Genomic DNA, 25,932 nt, shown 5'->3' on the forward strand with positions numbered 1-25,932 from the left:
CCCTCAGGCTTCTTAGAACCAACGTAGTGGGTCCTTGGCCACTTTCTTTTCCTGTCTCCAGCTCATTTTCCTTCCTCCTTTTCTTCTGCCTGACATTGTCTTCCCTTCTTCTTGACCCCTGGACCTCTGGAATTCAGGCTAGGGAAATTTTATATTCATTTATACCCCTCCTTGTTCCACAAGGGATTTAGGGTGGGTCAGGCTACAGAGATTTCTCTCTGTTCTCATATTCCAGCTCCCAGGAGAGCTGACTGCGATGTTGTGATGAATGATTTTTGATGGGATAAAAATGAATAAAGTGATGCAATGTTTCCCCTAATTTGTTAAAGCTGTGAGCAGATGCCTGTGTTACCTGAGCAGGCAGCTGGGGCACAGCCATAAGCTGGAGCTCATCTGTTCCCAGCCCAGGAGGGTGGGACGGGGGGAGCTCTGCTAAGGACTTGGGGAGGGGGTTGGGGAAGGACAGCCGAGGCCTGGAGCCAAGGTCACCCAGGAGGCCCCCCCAGCCCCAGGACAGCAAAGAAGCTGAGTGGGACCTGGGCCTGGAGCCAGAGCTGGGAAGAGAAGTCTCTCGGCCTGCGGCGTCTCCTTCCGGCTCTGGATTCCTTCAGCACGGGCCCCTCTTTCTCTTTCTGGCCCACTCCACAGCCCTTCCCTTCATTTCCCTCCTCAGCTGAGGTAGGCCAGAACTTTCTAAAGTCTTTATTCCTAAAAAGTTTAGGAACCGCAATAGGAATAGCCCAAAGAAGACAGAAGAACCAAAGCAAGAAAAGTGTTGGGGAAACCAAGACTTTACATGTGTTCAACATGAACAGAGCCTTTTAATGTGCATCACACCATTCCTCTGTCTCCACAGTCCTGTGAAATAAGAAACACAGCCATTCACTTCCCCATTGTACAGACAGGCACTGAGGCTCTCAGAAGGTGGCAGGTGGCTGAGCTGGAATTCTCCCTGTCTGTACGTGGTGGCCTCCTGGCTCCAGCGTCCATGCAAAGAAATTGCAGCAGTGGCTGACACTTATGATACTCAAAAAGTGTCTGATATCATTATTCCTAGTAGTAGTATCCTCTTTATTACTGAAGGTGAAAATGGTTTGAGGTAGGTGAGCCTGGAAGCCCTGTGCAGGCTGGACTGTGGGGAGAAGGATGGTGAGGTGGTGGATGGGGTCTTTTGGGCTAGAGGACAGAGGGCAGTCCAGAGAGGTGGCCACAGAAAGGTCAGACCCGGAGTCACCGACTGCTGGAGAGACTGCAGGAGATGAACAAACAAACCGGACTCAGGACCCCGGGACGTGGAACCAGGAGAGATGGCTGGCCTGTGTGAGGAGGGGTGGGTCAGGGTGGTGGGCCAGGATAGGAGGAAGCTGGCTGTCTGCATCCCTGTAAGAGTGCTGTGAGGCTTTACGTTTAACAGCCTCCATGTTTGGAAAAGGTGGGGTCAAGGGGTTCCTCTCTGGGCCAGCTGAGTTGGCTGGGAGCAGAGACAACATGGGACTTGGAGGAAAGTCTGGGTTTGAATCCTAACTCCTTCACTTACTATCTTGGTGACTTGGGCCATTTACCCACCTTGCTTCATCATCTGTAACATGGAGCTTCCTGGATTTCCTCCCAGGGTTGTGTGAAGATTAAGTGAGCAAATGGAGGTAAAGCTCTCCTTGGGGGTTGACCCTAGGCAATCAGCACCCAGTCCTGGCATCCCAGAAGGCCCGAGCCAGGAAGCTGCTCCCTGGGTCCTGCCTGCAGAACCAGCGTCACTTAGGATGTCTGTTTCCATTTTCACAGGAACTACCTCTTCAGACTCAGCCTTGCCAATGTCTCTCTTCTTCAGGTACGATTGCTTTCTTCCCTTCCCTTCCTGTAATTTCCCCTATTCCAGAGCCCAAGGCAGGGCAACGCAAGTGGCGCCATTCAGAATTCAGCCTCTAAAGTTGAAAACAAGAGCCACTTGTTCTTTTCACTGGCCATGGACTCAGACCCTAGCTATCAGGGTCACTGCAGGGAATGTATGTGGAGGGGTGTGGCTCACATCAACGCAGAGGCATACAGGGCTCTTGCATCATGCAGCAAGGCTGCTAATGAGGAAGGGAGGAAAACACCACCAGGCTGGGCTGACCAACTGTCCCTGACTGAGAATGCAGAACTCCCAGTGCAAAAACTGGGACAATACTGGGCAAACTGGATTGGTTGTTATTGTAAGTCCTCAACCTGGATCCACAGGAGGGTCTCTGAGTTCAGGCCTCCACGGAAAGAGTATTCCTAGTTCCTTTCCTAGCCCAACCTGAATGATCCCATTCTAACTCAGCATTTTCTCTGAGCTGTGATTGATTTATTATCTGCTGCCAAGAAGGACTTCCCAAGCATAATTCCCTAAGTGCTCTGAGAGGCGTTTTAATGGGACTCCTTGATCCAGAACATTTATCCCAGATTGAGAAACAGATGCCAAACCATCTTTGCAGAGGCTGAATATTGTAGAGAAAGGAAGGCCATCTCTTCTTCTTCAATGAGGAGAGAGCCTCAATTCTCATGTCTAGGAGACATGTTCTGGTCTCCCAGTGATTAAGCATTCATTGAGCACTTACTGTGTACCAGAACTCAGCTAGGGGCCACGGGACTATAAGAAATGAAGAGTCTCTGGTCTTCAGGAAAATATGAGAAGTGACTAACCTAATCGGAAGTTAGAACCTAATCATGTGCTGGGCTGTTTGTATAGAGTTTCACTGCCACAGGGGAGACTTTCTTGGGGAGCTGGTATGACATTCTGGTCACACCTGGGTCCACACACCCAGGGGCGTTGCAGCTCTTGGCTGGTTGCTAGAGGGGAGGTATAAGGAAGCAAATGTGTGCCCAATGGAAGGGAAGGGTTGGGAGGAACTAGGGCAAATTGAAAGAAAATGCCATTCATTTGTCCATCTGTCCTTCTATCTGTCCATCTGTCCTTCTATCCATACCTTTACTAGCCAGCCTGCCCATCCATCCATCCATCCATCAATTCACCCACCCAATAAACATTTGTCGAATAACTACTGAAGGCCAGTCTCATCCTAGGCATGGTACAAGGCATTTGAGTTCCAAAGTGAATCAGGCCCGGTACCTTGCCGCAAGGAATATGCACATAAGAGATCACATATGATTCCCTTGAGGGGCTGTGCAGTGTATTCCTGGGATCTGGGCTGGAGCGAGGCAGGGGAAGTTCCCCAGAAGCAGCATCTTGTGGCCTGTCAGCTCAGTCACAGGCAGCCAGTCCAGAGCCTAGTTTCCAATTGGCAGGAAAGTAAGCCAAGATGCCAAACCCAGCAGGTCGGGGCCTGGGGGAAGCCAGTGCAGAGGAGGTTCAAAGTGGGCGGGAGGAAGTGGACCCAGGGGTCCCACCCTGAGCTCCAGGCAGCTGGCTTTTTATTTGGTTCCTGTGGTGTGCAGATGAAGGCCTTCTGGGAGTGTAATGTGGCTGAAGGGAGGAAGAGAAATAGATACACAGAAATAAAAGCAAGGCTGTTAAGACTCTGCGCCTGATGACTGAATTCTGGGGTTTGGTTCATCCAGGTCAGTGTTGACCCTGGTATCAGCCTGGGGCAGGTATCTGATGGCAGCCCATAGCTCAGGCTTGGAGCAGGGTCTCAGCTCCAAGGGCATTCCCTGAAGGGCCCTACAGACAAGCCCCCAAAGTGCCAGGAACTGGCTTGACCACCTTTCCCAGCGTGTCTCTGAGGGGCCTGACCTCAGTATTTCAGGCTGGATTCACTGTGACAGAACTAAGGAAATAAATACATTTTATGTCCACATTCCCACCCTGGTGTGTGCCATCTGTCCACAGAGGGGAGAGAACAAGCAAGAGGTTGGGGCGGGCCATCCAGCGTCCCCTGGAGCAGACCTTGGCCTCTGGTCTTCAGTGCCCGGTCCTCCTGTCTGTTGTCTGGTGAGGAAGCCCCAACTTGTAACTCTCAAAGCCTGACTTCAGGGGTTGTCCTGCCAGTGCCTTCTCCGGGGGCTTTGGGTCCCTGGTTATAAGCTTTCAGTTCTCAGTGTCTGCTGTCACCAGCAACCAAGTGCTGAAAATGATCTGCACCACTTCGCTGACAGGGGCGGCTAGGCCAGGGTTCCCCAGCCCAGCTTCCTCTACTCTCCCTGTGGCCTGGGGCTACACTTGGGTTAAAACTCCCCATTAAAGAGCCAACTGATTCTCCCACTTGGCCCCAGGGCATGATTTAAGCAAACTTAAAACTCAGTGCTTTATTGATAGTTTAAATAATTAACATTCCGTAAAGAAAAATCTAAATGTAAACAGTTTTTGCAAACCAGTATCCATTAAGGGACTTCTAAGTACCTAACCCCTATTAAACAATTTATGTAAACCTCTCTTCCTTAAAGAAAATTGAATGCCCAGCTCCTTCCCAATCCTCCAAGCTCTGAAGTAGGGAAGAGGTGCAGCTAGGAGCAGATGGGGCAGTGTGTGTGTTGGGGATGGAGGAGTAGGGGGAAATCAAATCAGCTCACCTGTATGGTTATTTATCAGTCTAACTTAATGAACTGGTACCGGGAAAGAAAAGGAGGCCAGTGATCGACAGCGTCCCCGGGCTGCTGAGAGGACCAGCATGATGAGCTGTCTTGGAGTTGGCAATTAGGAGCTCGTGAGCGACCTTTGCCAGAACAGTTCCATGGGACGACCTGGCTGGAGGCCTAATTGCAACAGATTTATGATCTTGGTTTGCCAGATATCCTGCGAGGCAGAAACGAGGACTGTTCTGCACATATGCGTCAGGACGCACAACGGGGCTTTGTTCGGGCCTGGGCAGACATGGAGCGCAGTGCCTGAGCTCTCTTCCAGTTTATCTCCACGTCCTCCAAGCTCAAATCTGGCAGCCCTGGAGTGGTTTGAAGTTTAAACTCCACTGAGCAGTGGACTTAATGCTCCAAAAATGCGTAGACACTCAGCCATTGTCCCTGGCCCCCAAGTGTCCGTGGGAGTTGCTGAGTTTACAGGGAGATGATCCACGTCTCTGAGTGTCGCCTGCTTCCTCTCACAGCATGAAAACCACAGAGCTACTGTTACTAGAGATCATTCTGGAATTTCTGGGACAGCCCTTGTTTAAAGCACTCTGTGTTCCAGATTGATCAGACACATCTCTCTCCACCCCTTCACAAAACTCCACTAAAAAGAGTGAGAAATTTTAAAGGGTGCACATTCACAACAGCAGAGAGAATGAAAAAGATGTCAGTGAAGAGGAGATTATGCATTCTGGGGCAATGGAAAGTGGTCAGAGGCTGGGCACAGTGGCTCACGCCTGTAATCCCAGCACTCCGGGAGCCCGAGGCGGGCGGATCACCTGAGGTTAGTAGTTCAAGACCAGCCTGGCCAACATGGTGAAGCCCCATCTCTACAAAATTAGCTGGGCATGGTGGTGGGTACCTGTAATCCCAGCTACTCGGGAGGCTGAGGCTACTCAGGAATCACTTGAACCCGAGAGGTGGAGGTTGCAGTGAGCAGGGATGGCACCACTGCACCCCAGCCTGGGCAACAAAGTGAGACGCTGTCAAAAAGAAAGAAGGAAGGAAGGAAGGAAGGGAGGGAGGGAGGGAGGGGAAAGAAAGAAAGAAGAAAGAGAGAAAGAGAGAAAGAAAGAAAGAAGAAAGAAGGAAGGAAAGAAAGAAAGAAAGAAAGAAAGAGAAAGAGAGAGAGAAAAGGAAGAAAAGGAGGAAAGAAAAGTAGATAGAGCAGATTGGCTTGCAGAGGGGATGCAGTGGACAGGCAGCTGACTCCTCAGAAGGGCCCCAAAATTGGGTGTCCCATATTGTGTGATGTGAAGATGAGGTACAAGGATAAAAGGGATGATTGATTGAAATTCTCTAAATTAAAGGGTTGGGACCCAGGTCTCCTATCCCATCCCAAACAGCAATCCCTTCTTCCATCTTCTCCCTCCCTCCAAGAAAGGAAACCAAGACCCTTTCTCCAAACATTCAACTGGAAACGCCCTATATTTAGGGACTCCTAAAGGGCACTGATGGTGTGTGATCAAACGAAAGTCTACTTCCTCCTCCCACCCCCTGCTCCCCCAGCCCCACTTCCAGGCAGGAGACTGAGGGAGTCTTTGCTGGAAAAACTCAATGACTCCAGAGACCAGACTTTTAGAATATGACATAGAGGGTCTCCCAGTGAAAAAGGCTCCTCACCCAGCACCCTAGGAGAAGCCCACCAGTCTCTATGAGCCCTCCCATGGAGTTTCCAGTGAGCTGGTTAGTACTTTTACTCTTAAGGCAAACAAACAAAGATGCTTTTTTATCATGTAATTTCATACACACACAAAAGCAAAGAGAATTGTACATGAACCCTGTGTATTCAACAGCACTTAAAAGCTTTAACAATTATCAGCTTATGGTCAATCATCTTTCATCTACATATATCCCCCCACATCTCTGTCCTGAAGCAAATCTCAGACATATCATAACATCCATAAATATTTCAGTATACATTTCTAAAAAGTAGGGAATTTTTTTTTTTTTTTTTTGAGGTGGGTCTGACTCTGTCACTAAGGCTAGTGGCACAGTCATTACTCACTGCAGCCTCCAGCTCCTGGCCTCAAGCTGTCCTGCCTCAGCCTCCCAAAGTGCTGGAATTACAGGTATAAGCCACCATACCAGGCTGGGATTCTTCTTATGTAAGTGGCCCAAAGTTAAAACTTCATATCACTAAATGTCCAGTTATTGTTTACATTTCCTTACTTATAAAAGTTTAAAATAATTTCAGTTATTTAAATCAGGATTCAAATATGCTGCAATTTGTTGATATGTCTCTTTAAAACAATATTTCTCTCTGTGCAATTTTTTATTGAAGAAGCCTGGTCACCTGTCCTATAGAGTTTCCCACAGCCTGGATTTTGCTGATTGTAATGCAAGTGGCATGACTGAACATGTTGCTTTCTTCCCTGTATCACCTGTACATTGATTGATGGAGCTAAAAACTTCATTCAATTTAGATGCTGGCAAGATTTCTTCATAGGTGTTCTTGTGTTCTTTCTTTAGGAGGTACATAGTGTCCGATTTTCTCTTTTGATGTTAGTAACCAATGATGATCTGTTTCTAGATCCCTTAATTCTTTAGGTATTACAATCAATTACCTGGGCTACTTTTATAAAAACAAACTTTTTGGGCCGGGCGCAGTGACTCACGCCTGTAATCCTAGCACTTTGGGAGGCCAAAGCGGGTGGATCACCTGAGGCCAGGAGTTCAAGATCAGCCTGGCTAGCATGGTGAAACCCTGTCTCTACTAAAAATACAAAATTAGCTGGGTGTGGTGGCACACACCTGTAATCCCAGCTACTCAGGAGGCTGAGGCAGGAGAATCACTGGGAGGCAGAGGTTGCAGTGAGCTGAAATCATACCATTGCACTCCAGCCTGGGCAACAAGAGTGAAACTCTGTCTCAAAAAAAAAAAAAAAAAAAAAAGGAAAAACACCTTTTCTTCATCTACTACATGATGACCCAGTGATGTAGTCATATAGGAAAGGCAGGATAAATATTTGATATTCCATCTTTATTTACCAGTTTTCAAATAATGAGCTGGTTTGCTAGTATCTTTCAATGGTGATCAATTAATTTGTCTTTTATTATTAAGTTCACCACAGACTGGTGGATATAAACATTGTTGATGTCTTTCAATCCATTGCAGTTATCTTTCACGATTACCCCATCTTTCACCAGCAGGGACCTCTTCATGTTGACTCCCGGGTCCTTTAGACCCACCCTAGTCATCTTTGATTACGTCCTTGGTATCTGATGTGACAGAAATTTCCAGCCTTACCTTGTGCATTTGTTGCCCCAGATCTGGAATCAGCCATTTCTCCAAGAAGCCCTGGTTTCTTTCTGGGGGAAGTGGTTAGTAATTTATTTTTAGGTATGAACAAATAGCCAGAAATCACCAGACACTTGAGGAAAGCCTCCAAAGTGAAAGAGAAGGCCAAAACAAGCAAATGGAATGAGAAATACTGTTAGAAACAGAAACAATGAGAGAAATAATTTAAAAAAATTTTGGCTGGGCAGGGTGGCTCATGCCTGTAATCCCAGCACTTTGGGAGGCCAAGGTGAGTGGATCATCTGAGGTCAGCAGTTCAAGACCAGCCTGGCCAACATGGCGAAATCCTGTCTCTACTAAAAATACAAAAAAATTAGCTGGGTGTGGTGGGGCATGCCTATAATCCCAGCTACTCAGGTGGCTGAGGCAGGAGAATCGCTTGAACCTGGGAGGCAGAGGTTGCAGTGAGCAGAGATCGTGTCACTGCACTCCAGCCTGGGCAACAGAGCAAAAGTCTGTCTCAAAAAAAAAAAAAAAAAAATTCGATTAATGATAAACAGCCAATTAGTATCTTCTGAGATATACAAAGTATTTTGTTTATAAAACAATAAACTTAAAATATGGAAATTTAAAATGTGATTGGGAAAATAAACATTGAATTGAAGGATTAGAAAATAGTGTTGAAGAAAAACCTACCAGAACAACAAAAAACAAGAAATGAAACGTAGGAGAGAAATATCAGAAAACTAGAGGATCAATGCACAAAGGCCAACAGTGGATTGGAATATTAAGAGTTCCAAAAAGAAAATAGAGGAAAAGGTGAGGAAGAAATTAAGGATGAACTAACATAAGAAAATTCGCCAAAACAGAGAATGAGTCTTCAATGCTAAAAGGTTGACTGAGTTCCAAAAGAGACCCGTCCTAAGGCACATCAGTGTGAAATTCAGGACACTGTTATTAAGGAGAAGATCCTAAAAGTGTCCGGAGCCTAAAGAAAAAAAGAAAAAGAAAATGTCGTCAGACTCCTCAACAGCAATGCTGGAACTCAGAAGACAACGGAGGAATAAATGCCTTTAAAATTCCAAGTGAAAGTTATTTTCAATCTAGAATTCGGTATCAAAACTACCAATCAAGTATGAAGAAAGAATAAGTCAGACATGCAAGAATTTGAAAAATTGATCTACCATGTTCCTTTTCCTAGGAAGATACTGGAGATGTGTTCCACCAAAATAAGCAAATAAATCAAGAAAGAGGGAAACATGGGATTCAGAAAGCAGGAGAGGAAAGAAGGTAAGTCCCAGGCTAACAGTCAAGCAGGAGGCCTCAAGAGCAGCCAGAACACTGAGCAGGAGGATGGAGGTTGGGGGATGAGGAAGAGGATGGGAACTCGCAGATTATCGGAATCATTTGTGCGTGCAGTAAGAAAATCATATTGAGGCCAGCATGGTGCCTTACACCTATAATCCCAGCACTTTGGGAGGCCGAGGGGAGCAGATGACTTGAGACCAAGAGTATGAGACAAGTCTGGGCAATATAGCAAGACCCTGTGTGTACAGATACTTTTAAAAACTAGCCGAGTGTGGTGGTGTGCACCTGTGTTCCCAGCTACTTGGAAGGCTGAGGCAAGAGGATCATCTGAGCTCAGTGTTAGGTTTTGAAGGGAAGGTGAAGGTTAAAGAAAGACACACACATAGCAAGAGGGTGGCTCAACAGCAAATGCAGGCTTTATGTCCAGCATAAAACCTATAGAAGTGGGAAACTAGCCTAATGCCAGAGCGCACTGCTGCCTACAGGCTGGGGGTGCTTGTAGGTGTGGGCAGGAGGGGTCTGGGCAGTATGGCTTGCTGCCCGGTGGGATATTGATAAGATGTTCCCATGATGAGGCGGTTCTGGCCCTTATTCCCATGGAATGTCATCATGGTGTTCCTTGGACCTTTGCCCAGTGAGCTATAACAGGGATGTTTCTTTAGTTGGGCCTTTGTTTACCTTGTGGTCAGGTGGTTAGGAAGGATGTTTCTCACAGCCCGAATGCCTGGGAAATGTTTCGCTTTGACCAAGGTTTGCAAAATAGTGGGGAAGCTTAAAATGGTGCAGTTTGGACTAACATCCGGGAGGTCGAGGCCACAGTGAGCCATGATTGTGTTACTATACTCCAGCCTGGGCGACAGAGCAACACCTTGTCTCCAAAAAAGCAAAAAAAAAAAAAAAAAAAAAAAAAAAAAATCGTATTGAGAGGGATGTGTAAGACCTGTTGGACATTTGGGGAAAATCGGTGATAGGTCCACGCAAAACAAGCAAATGGAGACAATCAAGACAATTATTCAGTCCAGGAAAAACAAAACGTTGTTCAAATAATAAGAAAACCTTATCAGAATACGAATATTTCATTGATTCTCACTCACATGCACGTGTTTTCACATTTCAATGAGTCTGAAGTCGGGACGTGTCTTTCAGTCAAAGACATCTGACAGTCACTATCAGCCAGGTGCAGTCTTGATGTTGTCATGCCCGTGCAGGTATGAACTTAGTCATTTTTTCTGGTGTTCTGACCAGACAACAGCAAACCCTCGACGTTTCAGTCCACAAACCACTTTAGGATTACACGAGGGAAGAATGTGAGTCCTGGTTTGTCAGAAACCTGTGGGCATCATTTGGTATGGCGCCCATTCTGTAAGCATCCAAACTTGCAGGATGAGGTCAATGGTATGGAAGAAAATTGTGGAGACCAGAGTGGAACGCTCTGTAAGAATTACTGCAACACTGACACCTAGGTAGTCCAAAGAATGGTTCTCCAAACAGACAAACAACAAAATGAGCACTGACAACTCTAAAAAGTGATTCAGAAGAGATGAATGCTCAATTCAAAGGTTTAAGGATACTCAATTTTGCATATATTTTTTGTGTGCACGAGATTGATATATGATAAAACATATGTCTAAATAAGAGCACTTTCAATATGTTTATGTTAAAATTTTAACTAATAAGAACATTTGATTGGCAGCAATTTTCTTTCTCAGTGGTTCATATTACAAATTGATGGTGCCATACATTCAGTGAAATCTGGGGTACTGGCTGTAAATACCAATGTTGATTTTAATTAAAACTGTCATTATAATGGGAGGATGGGGAGACGGGAAATGTTATGTGTGCTTTGGTGTTGGGAAGAATGGTGGTGGGTAAGTGGGAAAAATCTTCACCTCCATAACAGGAATTCAAAAGATGAAGCCTGAGACTGATACATCTTTTTTAGAAATCAATTTTTAAAAAACAGAGAAACAACTAAAAGAAGTGAAGGTGGTTGTCCTTGGGAAAAGGGGTGGGGTACAGGAGGAGTGGGTCGCCAGGATTTTAATTAATACATTTTAATACTATTTAACTTTTTAAACTCTGTGCATCATTAATTTGATAAAAATAATTTTTGAAATGAATTAAAAATAAATAAATGGTCTCAAAAAAGCCATTCTGTGCTGTTCTCTCTATAAACACATACCCTCTTTTTGGGGCATATGGTCTAACTTTTGGTTAGAGAAATCTATTCACCATGAGAGGCTGCAGGATATAGCAGAAAGAGCTTCGTTCTGGTGTCAGTTGTCTGGATTCGCATCTTGTTTCTTGTTTACTAGCTGTGTGACCTTGGGCAAATTGCTCCGCCTCTCTGGACTTCAGTTTTCTTCCCTATAAAACAAGCAAAAGGCTACATGTTTCACTGTTATCTGTGAGGATCAAAGAGAAAAAGTATGTCAAGTCCCTGGCACAGTGCCCATCCCATTGTTGAGTCCAGCGTAACTTTAACTCCTTTTATGGTACAGCCCCCCTTCAATGGGATCAAGGCTGACCTCTGCTCAGAGACTCGAGGACCCTTTGCTCATGCAGTCCTCCCAAAGCCACCCACTGTCCCGGGCTTTGGGCTTGCACAACTGCAATGTTTGTGGCTCACTGCTCTTTTCTAGCCCCAGAAGGCCCGAGATTTCTTATTTATGTCCCTCTCTTCTCTCATATCGGCTCAGCCTAGGAGATGATGGGTCCTGAGTATGACAGTGCTCAGTTGTTTCTGTCCAGATGAACACCGTGGCTCTGTGGCCAGACTCAGGGTCCTTTGCTCTTCTCCAAGGTCTGGGAGACACAGAAGCCTGGGCTCCAAACTCGTCACTCAGCTCCCGAATCCAGGGTGTGCAGGAGTCAGCCTCCCTCTGCCTTACAAAGCAGCCATCGCCGGTGCAGGTTGGCTGTGGGCTGGAAAGCATAGAGAGGCCTGCTACTCCCTCTCCCAGCCCCCTGCCTCCCCTCCCACACTGCGGCCTCTGGAGCTCTGCAGGCAGTGACTTCATGGCTGGAAACAGCTTTGTTAGAAGTTAAAAGTAGGTGGGGTCTTTTTTCCCTCCCCGTTTGGATGACAGAGCTGCTTGCTCAGGGTTCCCTCTCCCAGGACAGGTAGACAGTTCATGTTTATACATGTGACCCAGAAATATATAATGAACCACACCAGGGCTGTTGACATTGCCCGGACGTGGAGGGCATCACACCTCCCTCCAGCTGCTGTTCAGAGAGAGTAGAGGCAGAACAGATGAAGGGGAAGAAGGGATCCTGGGTTGGGGACAGCCCTCTCCTAATGCCATGGGCATGTGAGAACATGGCACTGTCCTGCAGGTCCCCACATGAAAGCTGTGTCCCCAAACACATTACCCCACGGCAGAGCATGAGTGATGCTACCAGGGAAGCTGGAAGGAAAGTGCAGACAGTGGGGGTGGGAGGAAGGACAGCAATTAGGAAAGGGGAAGTCCTAGCCCTTAAGACTATGGGAACACACATAGCCTTTGGAATCAGAAATGTGGGTTCCAGTCCCTGCTCTACACGAGGTTCTGTGTGACTTGCTTAGGTCACACAGAACCTTGGTTTTCCCCATCTGCTAAGAAAAAAGCCCAGAGTTGTCATTAGAAAATTAAATCTCCTACATTCAGGGTTTGCCAAATCTTTTCTCCCTTCCTGCCTGCCACTCAGTTGAGGGCCATCTGGCACAGAATAGGCGCATTTCCCACTCAGGGCCTGGGGTGGGATTGAAGGTCCTTCGGCCACTTCCAGCTCCCTGGCTGACTCCGAGGGCAGAGCTGCGTGGGGATGATGAAAGATTCAGAAGCTGTTCCTCCAGGCCGCCTCTGACCCAAGCAGGCAGTGTGGGTGTTGGACTGAGGGTGCCCACCCGTGAAAGGCCTCTGGGTAAGGAGACTGGGCAGCCCTCCCAGACCTATGTAGATGTAGTGAGAGGAGCCCTCACCCTGCAGACAATCCCTCCTTCACAGCTTCCTGTCAACTCCTGACACCGGCTGCTGCCTGCTCTGGTGACGAGTGGCAGTGAATGACACAGCGATGTGATGTCTGTGTGTTCCTGTGTTCCTCCCCCAGGCCACAGAGTGGGCCTCCAGTGAGGACACGCGCCGCTCCTGCCAAAGCAAAGGGAAGACGGAGGTACGTGGTCTCAGCGGTCCGGGGGCCCCACCTGGAGCTGGAAGGAGGCCTGTGGTTGTGGGGATGGAGCGGCACTGTGTGGACATGAGGTCCCCTGCTGGAGAGGCTTGGCCAGGATGAGCTGGTGCTCCTTGGGCAGGTGGGGATATAGCTCTGTGGCCAGTTGGTCCTGAGCATCTGAGTGAGCAGTGAGGCGGAGAGATGACCTTGGTGGGAGGGGATGTCCACAGATGTGACCGGGACATCGGACAGGTAGGTCTGGGGTCAAGGGAAGTGTTTTAGAAGACTTGTTGGCATTCATGACGCAGTGGTGTGAGGGTGAGATACCCAGCATCACACCTGGAGAGCTATGCTGTCTGCTCCTTTCCTTCCTGCCTCAGGAGGAGTGTCAGAACTACGTGCGAGTCCTGATCGTCACTGGCCGGAAGGTGTTCATGTGTGGGACCAATGCCTTTTCCCCCGTGTGCACCAGCAGACAGGTGGGCAGCTCAGGGTAGAGCAGACTGAAGGGGGCACCATGCCGGGGGCTCTCCTGCCCAGGCACACAGCCTTGAAGGCGGGTTGCCAAATTTTGCAAACAAACAGACACCCAAAACAGAAACATAAAAGGACACCCAGTTAGATTTGGAGTTCAGATAAACAATAAATGATATTTTAGCATAAATGTGCCCCATGAAGTGTTTGGGATAGACTTATACTAAAAATGTATTCCCTGTTCATCTGAAATTCAAATTGAACTGGGCCTTCTGTATTTTACTGGTCAGCCTTACCTTGGAGGGTCCTGACTGGGGCTGGAGGCTGATGGAGCTACTGGGAGGACCTCTCCCTCCCTGAGGGCTGCTCCCTCAGAGGGACCGTGAGCTGGGCAGTGAGATGATGCTGGAGGAGGGGAGAGACCCAGAGAGACCCGGGCCCAGGAGGAAACAAAACTCAGATGGAAAGAACAGGCAGCCCCAGGGCCTCAGGGAAAAGTGTCCCCTTCTCCCCATTGTCCCCAGGTGGGGAACGTCAGCAGGACTATTGAGAAGATCAATGGTGTGGCCCGCTGCCCCTACGACCCACGCCACAACTCCACAGCTGTCATCTCCTCCCAGGGGGAGCTCTATGCGGCTACAGTCATCGACTTCTCAGGTCGGGACCCTGCCATCTACCGCAGCCTGGGCAGTGGGCCACCGCTTCGCACTGCCCAGTATAACTCCAAGTGGCTCAATGGTAAGGAGGCCCCAGTGCCAGGGGTGGGGACTCCCCTGGTTCTGATCCCACCAGCCCACCCTGAGTCCCCCATTCATCCTCCTTCCTGCCAACCTCTGCAAGCGCTCCCACTTGCCTTATCAAGGAAGAGGTCCAGAGTAGGGCAGTGTAGACCAGAGCATGCTGGAGATGAGCCCCAGATGAAATCACAGATGATGTCCCGAGGCCCCAGAACAGATGGAGGGTGGGCTATTAGGAGAGAGGGAGATAATTAGGAATTGTTTAGGAAAACAAGTTATGGATAAGAAGAAATTATGGGGCCAGGTATAGTGGCTCATGCCTGTAATCCCAATACTTTGGGAGGCTGAGGCAGGAACATCTCTTGAGGCCAGGAGTTGGAGACCAGCCTGGGCAACATAGCAAGACCCTGTCTCTAAAAATAAAAATAAAAAATAAATCAGCCAGGCGTGGTGATGCATGCCTGTGTTCCTACCTACTCAAGAGACTGAGGTGATAGGATGCCCTGAGCCTAGGAGTTTGAGACTGCAATGAGCTATGATCACATCCCTGAACTCCAGCCTGGGCGAAAGAGTGACAGCCAGCCTCTTAAAAAAGAAAGAAAGAGAGAGAGAGGTTATGGAAAGGGCCATATGAGTTTCCTAACCCTTGGGGCTGAACCCCTGCTTCCTCACTAACTATTAGGTTGGCGCAAAAGTAATAGTGGTTTTTGCCATTAAAAGCAATGGCGAAAATTGCAATTACTTTTGAACCAACCTAAATACTGTGTGTCCTTGAGCAAGTACTTAAGCTCTCTGTGCCGCAATGTTGTATCTATAATATGGGGATAATAATAGGATTTACCTCATCTGTTGATGGACTGGATTAATCCGCATAAAGTACTTAGGATAGTGTCTGGCACCCAGTGAGAGGTGTGCGGTGACACATGTTTAATATTATAGCTGCACTTGGTATTGAAAGTGGGAAGAGAGTTAGTTAGGGTCCCCAGGCCACCAAGCTTGCAGGGAGAGGGGTGTCAGGTGCCCATCTGGGAAAACTGAAGTGGTTGAGTCCTCCTGACTCTGCCCTCTTCTTCCCCGCTGGCCTGCCTGCCCCTTGTTCCTCTTCTGCCCACCCAGAGCCAAACTTCGTGGCAGCCTATGATATTGGGCTGTTTGCATACTTCTTCCTGCGGGAGAACGCAGTGGAGCATGACTGTGGACGCACCGTGTACTCTCGCGTGGCCCGCGTGTGCAAGAATGACGTGGGGGGCCGATTCCTGCTGGAGGACACATGGACCACATTCATGAAGGCCCGGCTCAACTGCTCCCGCCCGGGCGAGGTCCCCTTCTACTATAACGAGCTGCAGAGTGCCTTCCACTTGCCGGAGCAGGACCTCATCTACGGAGTTTTCACAACCAATGTGTGAGTCCTGTCCTCTGCCAGCCCCTTTCCTGTGATGTCAGGAGCTGGCCTGGCCTCATGGCCTGGTGGGCTTCATCTATAAAATGGGGACTTCCATGACTCCTGCCAGGGGTCATCTGAGGATTTTGTGACTTACTGCTTCTGGAGCGGTAAGCACGTGTTCTGGGTTGCTGGGAAGGGCAAGCCTAGGCCAGAGATGAATAAAGCAAATGGATCTGGCTTAGGCTGCATGAAGGAGGAACATGCTGGTGATGAAAGTGGAAAAGCCTGCCTTGGATGAGGGGATGTAGCCATGTGGGGGAGGGGAGCAGGCAGCAATAGCCTCAGGGAGGCTCAACAGGGATTCCCTAAGGTCCCTTCCAACCTCAGGACTATGGGATTCTGTTCAATCTAACCAGCAGTCTTCTGGTAACCCTGCCATCACCTCCCATCTAGACTGTGCTGGAAAACCAGGCTGGGAATGACAGCCCCTTTTGTTTTCTAGGTGTGAGGACGAGTAACCCTCACAGATCATGACACCTCCTTCTGTGTAAGAGGCTAACCCAATCAGGCGACTCTCCTATAGACCAAGCTTGTCCAGCCCACGGCCTTTGGGCGGCATGTGGCCCTGGACAGCTTTGAATGAGGCCCAACACAAATTTGTAAACTTTCTGAGAACATTACGAGACTTTTTTTTTTTTTTTTTGGCATTTTTTTTCTTTTCTTTTTCTTTTTCTTTTTTTTTTTTTTTCTGCGATGGAGTCTCACTCTGTCACCCAGGCTGGAGTGCAGTGGTTCCATCTCGGCTCACTGCAACCTCTGCCTCCTGGGTTCAAGCAATTCTCCTGCCTCTCAGCCTCCCGAGTAGCCGGGACTACAGGTGTGTGGTACCACACCTGGCTAATTTTTTGCACTTTTAGTAGAGATGGGGTTTCACTGTGTTAGCCAGGATGGTCTCAATCTCCTGACCTTGTGATCCGCCCACTTTGGCCTCCCAGAGTGCTGGGATTACAGGCATGAGCCACCACGCCCAGCCGGCAATTCTTTTTTCTTTTTGGCTCATCAGCTATGCTTAGTGTTTAGTGTATTTTATGTGTGGTCCAAGACTATTCTACCAGTGTGGTCCAGGAAAGCCAAAAGATTGGGCAGTCTGATATAGACAATGATGGATGGGCACCGAGACCAAGGAAGTCACTGGCTGCACAATGTTCTTTGTAGGAATACCAGAAACCTATGAGCCATGGAGTGGTGTTTGCTCACTTTGGGCCCCAGATAGCAGGCACTGGATGAGGGCCAGGCTAGCTATAGGAAGGACAGTGTGAGGGGGTGGACAGAGAGAAGAGTCAGGAGTAGGTGGAGAGGCATCGAAACTGACGCCATCAGTGTGAATTCTAAATAGTGTATTTATTGCATGCCTTCTCCATGCAGGTGCTTGTCCTGGTAGGGGTGGGGCGTCAGGGAGCAAAAGCAGACATGGTTCTGCCTTTAAAAGCTTAAACAGGGTGATGGATATTAACAACAAATTTTAATCGTGATAAATGCTACAAAGGGAAAGGGCAGTGTGTGGAAAAGCCTCTAACAGTATAGAGGAGTGATGATCAGGGAAGGTTTCCTGTAGGAAGTGACATCTATAAGATGAATAGGAATAAACTAAGGGAGAGGAGCATTCCAGCCTGAGGTAACATGTGCAGAGGTTTGAGGTGGGAAGAAATATTTCAGGAGCTGAGCAGTGATCAGTGTGGCAAGACATTTAAGGGTGAGGAGAAGAAAGACAGGAGAGGAGGGTGAAGGGGTAGGGCAGGGAGGGTATGTCCCAAAGGACACTGCAGACTGCTTTAATCTTTATTCTAAGAGCAAGGAGAAATTATTGACAGATTTGAAGCAGGCCAGCAACCAGCTCGGAGGTGCGTTTTGAAACACTCACCACTCTGGCTGCCGTGTGGAGAATGGATTAGGAGACTAGACAGGCTGTGGGCAGACCACCAGGAAGACAGTGCAGCATTCAGGGGCCGAGAGGGGAAGCTGAAAGCAGGCAGAGGTGGAGAGAAATGGACACATTTGGGAGAAGAACTAAATGTGAAGAATAGAACTGGAGGCATTTGGTATGGTGGTTTCCTCTCTGTGAGCTGTTCACGTAAGATTCATGGAAACATGCTTCTGTGACTGAAAGGCTCTCCTGGGTCATCTGGACTCAGGGTGTGGCAGGCTATGGCATAAATCAGTGGTTTGGTAACCAGCTTTTGTAAATAACTAAATCAGAATAGAATGGAATAAAATATCAGAGTCTTAACATATTTAGTAAGGGTAAGTTCATACACTTCTTTATGGATGTGTGCATATTATACTGAGTTGTAGGGTAAGATATATCTCTTACCATGGGCCATGGACTACAATGTTTGAAAGTCACTGTATTTCAGCCTCCTGCTGGATAAGGGAGGGAGGGAGGGAGGCAGTAGCACAGAAGGATTCACCAGTGCTTCTTGTCAGTGGGTCGTTCCCAGGGGGTTTACAGAGTGTGAGGACCACATCACCTCCCTTTGAGATCCCCCGGTGGTACACCAGACTCATCATAGATGCTTACAGAGCATTGGGAATTGGACATGACAGCTGGCTGTGGGGTATATGAGGAGGGTGCCAGGTCTTACAGGGAGGGCCTTGTCCCACTACTTCTTGCCTTTCAGAAACAGCATTGCGGCTTCTGCTGTCTGCGCCTTCAACCTCAGTGCTATCTCCCAGGCTTTCAATGGCCCATTTCGCTACCAGGAGAACCCCAGGGCTGCCTGGCTCCCCATCGCCAACCCCATCCCCAATTTCCAGGTACAGAATCTCCTCCTGTTTCCCTGTCTTCACACACTGCCTTTCCCCCAGATTACCAGCCACAAGCTGATTCCCAGCTGCTTAGCAAAGACAGACATCAGCTCCGTTCCTGCCAGTCCATGCCCATCTCTGGGATCCACAATGGTTTCCTGATGGTATTAGCCTGTACCACTGTGAGGGAGAAAGGGAGAGTGGGTGAGGGGCAGTGCGAGGAAGCATGGTCAGAGCCATCTCTAAATGTGAGCCCATACCTCCAGGGAGGCAGGGAAGTGGGACCTCAGCTCTCCACAGTGTAGAGGACCAGGAAAGCACTACACAAGCTGTCTGGCTGGAATTTGGGGATGTTAGCCAGAGCTTTCTCGCAGTGTGTTCAACATGGCTACTAATTCCTGGAAGTGGACAGTGCTAGAAGTGGTCAGGGAGTGGTTAGGGCCCAGCCGTGGGTAGTGTTAGCATGCCCCATCCTGTAATGGAGAAGGGGAAAGAACGAGGGGGCAGAGGAGGCTGCTGATGGTTGACTTTCATGTTCGCCCAGCTTCCCACCCAGGGCGTGGGATGGAGCAGGGAAAGACCTCAAGCTTTGCAGTCCTACCATCCTGACCCCGATCTAGCCTATCTCTTTGTGACCTTGGACAAAAAAAGTCATCCAACCTCCTTCAGTCTCTTTTTCCTTATCTGGAACTAAGGATAATACCGTAAGAGATAACACCTCACAGATAATGTCCGAAGGTTCATATGCCTGGAATGTAGGAGATGCTCGGTAAAAAGTGGTTGGCTTCCAGCTTTGGTTTAGAAATCATAAGGACTTTGAGCTGGCAAGGACACAGCAGAGGGACAGCAGGGCTTGGCCCAAGGTAGGAGGGGGCACCTGCAGCAACAGCATAAAAATCACCAGACACTCGTCCACACTCAAATTATCCGTTTTTAGATAGTCCAGTCCTCTTTGCCCTTCTCCTTCCTCTTCCCCAAACCTGGCAGGATCCTCCTTCCCCTTCTCCCTAGCCTCCTGTTCTTAATTCCCAAAGAAGAGGCATCCCACCCTGGAAAGGGTGCAGGACGCCCAGCAGGGATGCTGGGGGTGGGGGATGCTGGAGAATCAGCGTCCGCTGCTGCGGCCACCTGGGTTGCCAGGAGGAGGGAGCCGGCGGGGGATGGCGGCAGCCCCGGTGGCCGGGCGCGTGTGACCTGGCTCCCCGCGGCAGTGTGGCACCCTGCCTGAGACCGGTCCCAACGAGAACCTGACGGAGCGCAGCCTGCAGGACGCGCAACGCCTCTTCCTGATGAGCGAGGCCGTGCAGCCGGTGACACCCGAGCCCTGTGTCACCCAGGACAGCGTGCGCTTCTCACACCTCGTGGTGGACCTGGTGCAGGCTAAAGACACGCTTTACCATGTACTCTACATTGGCACCGGTGAGCCGGCCCGGCCCAACCTGGACTGCAGGTCGGGGGTGGGTTGAGGGTTGGGGCAGGGCTGCAAGTTTCCAGGGCCTTCAAGGCCACCTTGGTCTGGCTCTCCCTCTCTCCCAGAGTCGGGCACCATCCTTAAGGCGCTGTCCACGGCGAGCCGCAGCGTCCGCGGTTGCTACCTGGAGGAGCTGCACGTGCTGCCCCCTGGGCGCCACGAGCCCCTGCGCAGCCTGCGCATCCTGCACAGCGCCCGCGCGCTCTTCGTGGGCCTGAGCGACGGCGTCCTGCGGGTCCCACTGGAGAGGTGCGCCGCCTACCGCAGCCAGGGGTAAGCTGGGACGGGGGTGACTCCCGAGGCCCCCACTGCGGCGGCGGTGCTTAAGTGGCGGGGCTTTGGACCCAGGAGACCTAGGGTCGGTCCCTGCAGTCTCCACTAGTGTGCCTTAGGACGAGTCACTCCACCTTTCTGAACCTTGGTTCTCTCCTGGTAAAACATCTTGCAGGGTTTTTGTGAAGGTTAATTGAGATAATCTCCTCCAGGTACTGACCTGGAGGAAGTGTGTGCTTAGGGAATTTTGGTGGGTGGCTGTTTTTATCTCTGTTGTCAAACACATAGCTAGGGTCAGTCAACCATCTCTAGCCCACTTGATTTATTCTCAGTCCCTTCAGTACAGAGAGGTTTTATCTTTGAAGCCACAGCACTTATTGCCCTGATATGGGGCAGATGGAGATGGTGCTTTAAGTCAGCCCCACGTTTTTGCTCCTCTTCCTTCCTTCCTTAGAAGAGGTAAAAAGGGCTGCTGTAGGTAGGGCAGAGGTGAGGCGCCACGTGGTGGAGTTGCCCTGGCTTTGCACTGCTTCTGAACTTGGTTCTTCACACCATCGCTTCAAGTGGACTCACAGATTTGACAACTGTGGCATCAATGTTTAAGGGGGAATTCAAAGCCTATTCCAAAGCCAAATGGAAATGTAGCCCAGACTCCTACCACCCGAGGCTCTCCCAGGCTGCATCGCCTCATTTTCATGATACTCAGAAGCTGGCATCGCCACAGCCATGCAAGCTTCTGTGGCCTTTGCAACTGAGAGTCCTGGCTATGCCATCTGTCCTCAAGATTCGGAAGACAAATGGTATCCATGATACAGGGCTGTTCTTCAGCTCCAGTGGGGTGTGCTAGGAGCTGGGCAGAGGCCCATGGGGCCAGGAGGAGTTGGATGGTTTTGGTGAGGCAGCCAAGGAGGGGGGGTCTCAGGGCAGACACTCCAGCTCCTTTCAGCCCCAACACAGGGCTCCATCAACAAGACACCACACACTTACTAAGCCCTACCATATTCTGGGCACTTTGTAAGACTGTTGGTGTGAGAGAAGGCAAGAGAAATAATCCCCAAACACTGACTTCTCTCAGATCTCCAGATATCTGGGTGGGAAGAGAAGCTTGGCCTATATCAGACATGTGGGGAGAGATGGTCGGGTATGGTGGGAAGGACTCCAGTGGTGGAACCAGACACACCTGGGGCTCCATCTCAGCTCCATCATCTACTCATTATATGATCTTGAACAACTGAATCTTTTTGAGCTTCGGCTCTCTCATCAGGAAAACGGGGAGACATTTGATGGAACAAATGATGTTTAACGCAGGCAGAGTTGTAAGGATTGGGACTGGTATTCATGAAGTGCCCAGTCCAGTGAATCACAGGTGGTAGCTGGTATCTTTATTACTTTTTCATCTCCCCAAATGCATTTAGGAGCCCTCCAGCCTCCTAGGCCCTCTGGAGTCTTGCTGAATATAGACAGGACAACTTGGCAATGAATCACAGCTTTTCACACATGGCTTGTTCTCCGAGAGGTTGTAAATCCTTAAAGGCAAACCCAGTGGCCCAGTACTTTTTATACTCCACCAGCGAGCCCCACCCAGCCCAAGGCACAACGTGGCCTTCCACACATGACTGATCCTTCAGTTGACTGTTTGGCTTGAGAGGAGTTTGGTGCAGGAGAAACATGGGGAATGGCACTGGAAACTAGATTGAGGCCAACTGAGAAGGCCAAGGGAGGATTTTGACTTGAATCCTGTGGCTGTGAGCACTGGAGTGGTCCTAGAGCAGTGGAGTGCAGTCATGGGCTGTGTGAAAAGATCAACCAGACAGTGGTGAACAGCATTGTCATATAGCAAGTGGATGCCAGGTGGGCTAGTATGAGTCTAAGCCAGATCTGAAGGAACGGGGCCTGTAGTGGATGGGAGGAAGGAAAGGCGCTGGGATGTTCAGCTCCAGTGGGGTGTGCTAGGGAGGCCTGTGCTCACATTCTGCAGAGAGGGGCTGGGGAGGTTGCATAGTGTGCCCGTTGCACTCCTGCCCTGGAGCAAGGCAGAAAGAGGTCAGTTTGGAGTTTAGTGCTTTCATCCTATTTGGTTTCCTGACTTTGGGATAGGAGCCCTTGATGTGTATACTGAAAACCCTGCTAAAAAACTATAGGTGAATCCAAAAAGTATGAAATGCAAGGTCACATTATTGGAAGTTTAGTAAAATGGCTACAGCAAGTACACACAGTCACCAAGCTGTGCACTCCAGGAGTCTGGGAGCCAATTGCCACAATATATTAGAATTTGCACTGTTGTGGGATGTGTTGTCACAAAGTTTTACTGTGTCCTAGGATAGACATTTCATGCTTTTTCCCTCATGCCTTCCAAAACCGGCAGGAAGATGAGGGTGGGTAAGCAGAGGCCTCTTCAGGCTCTCTCCTCTGCCCAGGATCCAGGGGCTTATCTCCAACTGCCTCTTTTCACTCAGGAGAATCTCAGCCCCATGGGGCACCACGGAGACCTGGCCTGGCCAGAGAGAGACCAGTGCTCCCACGAGGAGGAGCCCAGGGAATAAATTGCTGACTGGCTCTGCAAAGCGGGTGTTTTATGCATGAACCACCCTTTTCCTCCTTCCAGCATGCCTTTCACCCTGCCTTTGAGAGGGATCCTCTACCCCCAATTCACTCACAGATCTCCCCTGGCTGCCCCATGAGCGCAGGGAAGGCCCACTCTCAGACATTTTTTGCTCACAAGCTCCAGAGATACCGTTTCCACCCTGGACAGCTCCCACTGTGAGACTATTGCACCACAGTGCAGGAATTCGCCTGCCTGCAACTTCCACCATCCATCTGTCCCGCGAGCCGATGGAATGAACCTGTTCCTTTTTGTAATGGCTGCTTGAGACACTGCAGTAAAAAAAAAAAGAAAGAAAGAAAAGAAAGACATGGTGATATATTATTGGTCTGATGGCTCCTTTATGAAAAGAACTCTAAACTGCCACCCATTTCTACAGTCAGAGACACACTCTAAGTCTCTTATCCTTGGAGCTTTCATTTTTCCTAAGAGCGTTCCCTGCTCTGTAAGCTTTGAAGTGGCCTTTGGCCAAAAGCAGCAAATGTGGTTCCACTTGAGCCAAGGAGGCAGTTATCCCTTTTATTCACAAGAAGAGAGCTCAGGCACTGGCTCCAAGAAGTCTCAAGCGTCCCCTCAGGCTGCCAGGGAAGGTGCAGGGCAGGCGTGTCCATGGAGAATCTGGTATCCTCTTCTCTGGAACTTAATTGAGGGCAAGGGAAGCTGAAGGGGTGAGAGGGCTTGGAGAAAGGAGGCTGGAGCCAGCATCTACTCCATGTTTTTCTTCTTTCCTATTCTGCTATGGTTTGGAAAGACAAGACACTTCATCCCTTGGCTTGGGAATCTTGACAAAAGTGGCCCCTGGCACAGCAGTTCTTGACCATGGGCACTCAGCAGAGTTACCTGGGGCCGGGGGGTATTTAGAAGATTCCAGTGCCTGGGCCTATTCCAGTCCAAAAAGCCAAACTACAGGTGGGTGGGCTTTTTGTTTTGTTTGCTTGCACTTTTTAAAGGGTGCCCAGGATATCCTAATTTGCAGTCAAGACTGGGAACTCCTGCTGTAAAACTGGTTAGGCTCTAGATGGAAGAAGGAGCAAGAGGCAAATTGCGTTTCTCCAGAATCTTCTGCATTTGTCTTATATAGGCTGATTCAGGTTTTCTGCCCTTACCCATTTTCTCTGCTGGCAGACATTGGTTTTTTGATGGATAGAATATTGTTTATTATTATTGTTAGTCACTAGCTATGGCTAATTATTTTTTCCAGTTTATTTGTGTCACTTCTAAATTCCACATCCCCTGCCTCCAGAGGTTGATACCCCTTTTTGAGGGCTGAAGGAAATAAATTCAGGAGTGGGCTTTACTGAGTTCTCATTGGTTGAATTTGCTAGCACTCCTCTTGATCCCAATGTCAGCCAGTAAGCAGAGTCTCAAAACCAAGGTTGCTGGGACTACTTGTGTACATGTGTTGCATGCAGTCCGATGATGTCCAGTTTGATGGACTCTGCTGATAAAACACCCTCAAATCAAACCATTGATCCCAGACGAAAATATGACCACATTTATCTTGTATAATTTACTGAAATTGCCCTTGAGTGAATAAACTGGAAACAGATTCCTGAGCAACAGTTGAGTATTCTGGATTCCTGGGTGGGCCAGAGTGTACTCACCGGACTCCCATGATTGCCTCGCTTATATGAGGTCATGGGTTGGTCTCGAGCATCGGATAGTACTGTCTTCTTTGCCCTCCTTTGGTGACAAGGAGAAGCCCCACCCTCTTCTTTGTATAATTAACCTCATTTTTCTCTGGGGCCTGACAGGATTTATTGAACTCACTGAAAGTTAAGAATTCACCTGACAGGTGACTCTCCCTGAAGCTTCAAGAGATAAGAAAAATTCTACCCCTGAGGAGCCAAAAGCGGCAACTCTTAGCTCTTTTCTTGTTTGTTTGTTTTTGGTGTATCTCTTTAGCCCCAGGCATCTTTGTTCCCTTTGTCCAATGGGACGATCCCTCTGCAAACTCACAGAATGGTGTGAAACTCCCCACCAGGCTCCATCTTCTTTGTAGTCCAGTACCTCCTTCTCCAAAGCCTCTTCTGTTTTCCAGTCTCCAATTTCTGAGCCCCTGCTTAGTGCTCTGTCCAGACCCTCTTCAGCAGACTGGCTCAGAACGGGGTGGAAGCTGGGGACAGGAGACAGAGGGATCGAGGTATCCCTCCAGGATTGGCAGTGGGCTGAGTGTTGGAGGGACCCTCCTTTTGGCACCAGGATTGGCTACTCTCTGTACTTAGCAATGGATAGCAAAGCCTGATTCCATAATCGCCATAGACTTTTTCTCCCCTTTGGAGTCCTACTAGTGGAGGTTAGATTTTTCTGTTAAAAAATTACACGAAGACATCAAAAGGAGAAAAGGAAGAAAGGAGCTCTGGACTATGAGAAGTGGAGGCATTTGGGGCATGCAACAGTGTGTGAACCAGTATCATTCTGGGGCCACTGTAGAGAGACCAGCCCTCAGGGTTGAGGAATCGAGAACTAGGATGTGACCTCCTATAGCTTGAGCTCATTCTCACGATGCTAAACCACTGGACTCTGATTCCTGCCACTAAGCAGCACAAGCATGTGGGTGCTCCAGGTGACCATGGACAGTATCCAGGTGTCTGCTGATCCTGTGCTGTGTTTTGAGGGATGGGCTCATATTCAGTGTGTGAAATCAGACACAACCTCCCATGGGAAGCAGAAGTATGAGGGGAAAAGCGTGGTCAAAAGCTTAGGTCTGGACCCAGCTCCACCACCTCTGATCTGTGTGATCTCAGGAAAATACTTATCCCTTTGCCTTTGTACAATGAAAAGTCTGTGTAGGGGATCCCAGTGGTTCTCAGCCTGACTCCCATTAGAATCACCCAGGGAGCTTTTAAACACGACTTCGCCCCCAGAGAGTGTTGATTGGGGTGGGCTCAGGTATTGGTATGTTTTGAAAGCTCCTCAGGTGATTCTAATGTGCAGCCA

At 49.0% G+C, this 25,932-nt stretch overlaps 1 protein-coding gene across 12 annotated transcripts in view; it reads left to right on the forward strand.

Moving 5' to 3' along the window:
• The window catches only part of SEMA5B (semaphorin 5B), a 120,730-nt gene that overhangs the window by 87,944 nt on the left and 6,854 nt on the right, over positions 1-25,932 (forward strand). For 11 of the 12 annotated variants that reach the window (XM_065539132.2, XM_074033298.1, XM_074033299.1 and 8 more), the window contains 8 exons: positions 1,783-1,828; positions 13,184-13,246; positions 13,627-13,725; positions 14,245-14,458; positions 15,574-15,859; positions 18,520-18,655; positions 19,858-20,065; positions 20,183-20,390. In XM_065539132.2, coding sequence (XP_065395204.1) covers positions 1,783-1,828; positions 13,184-13,246; positions 13,627-13,725; positions 14,245-14,458; positions 15,574-15,859; positions 18,520-18,655; positions 19,858-20,065; positions 20,183-20,390 — 1,260 coding nt within the window. The remainder of the gene's footprint in view (positions 1-1,782; positions 1,829-13,183; positions 13,247-13,626; positions 13,726-14,244; positions 14,459-15,573; positions 15,860-18,519; positions 18,656-19,857; positions 20,066-20,182; positions 20,391-25,932) is intronic. The other variant, XM_065539136.2, reaches the window with a different exon arrangement.

This window comes from Macaca fascicularis, chromosome 2, assembly GCF_037993035.2.
Source record: "Macaca fascicularis isolate 582-1 chromosome 2, T2T-MFA8v1.1".
Taxonomy (NCBI): Eukaryota; Metazoa; Chordata; class Mammalia; order Primates; family Cercopithecidae; genus Macaca; species Macaca fascicularis.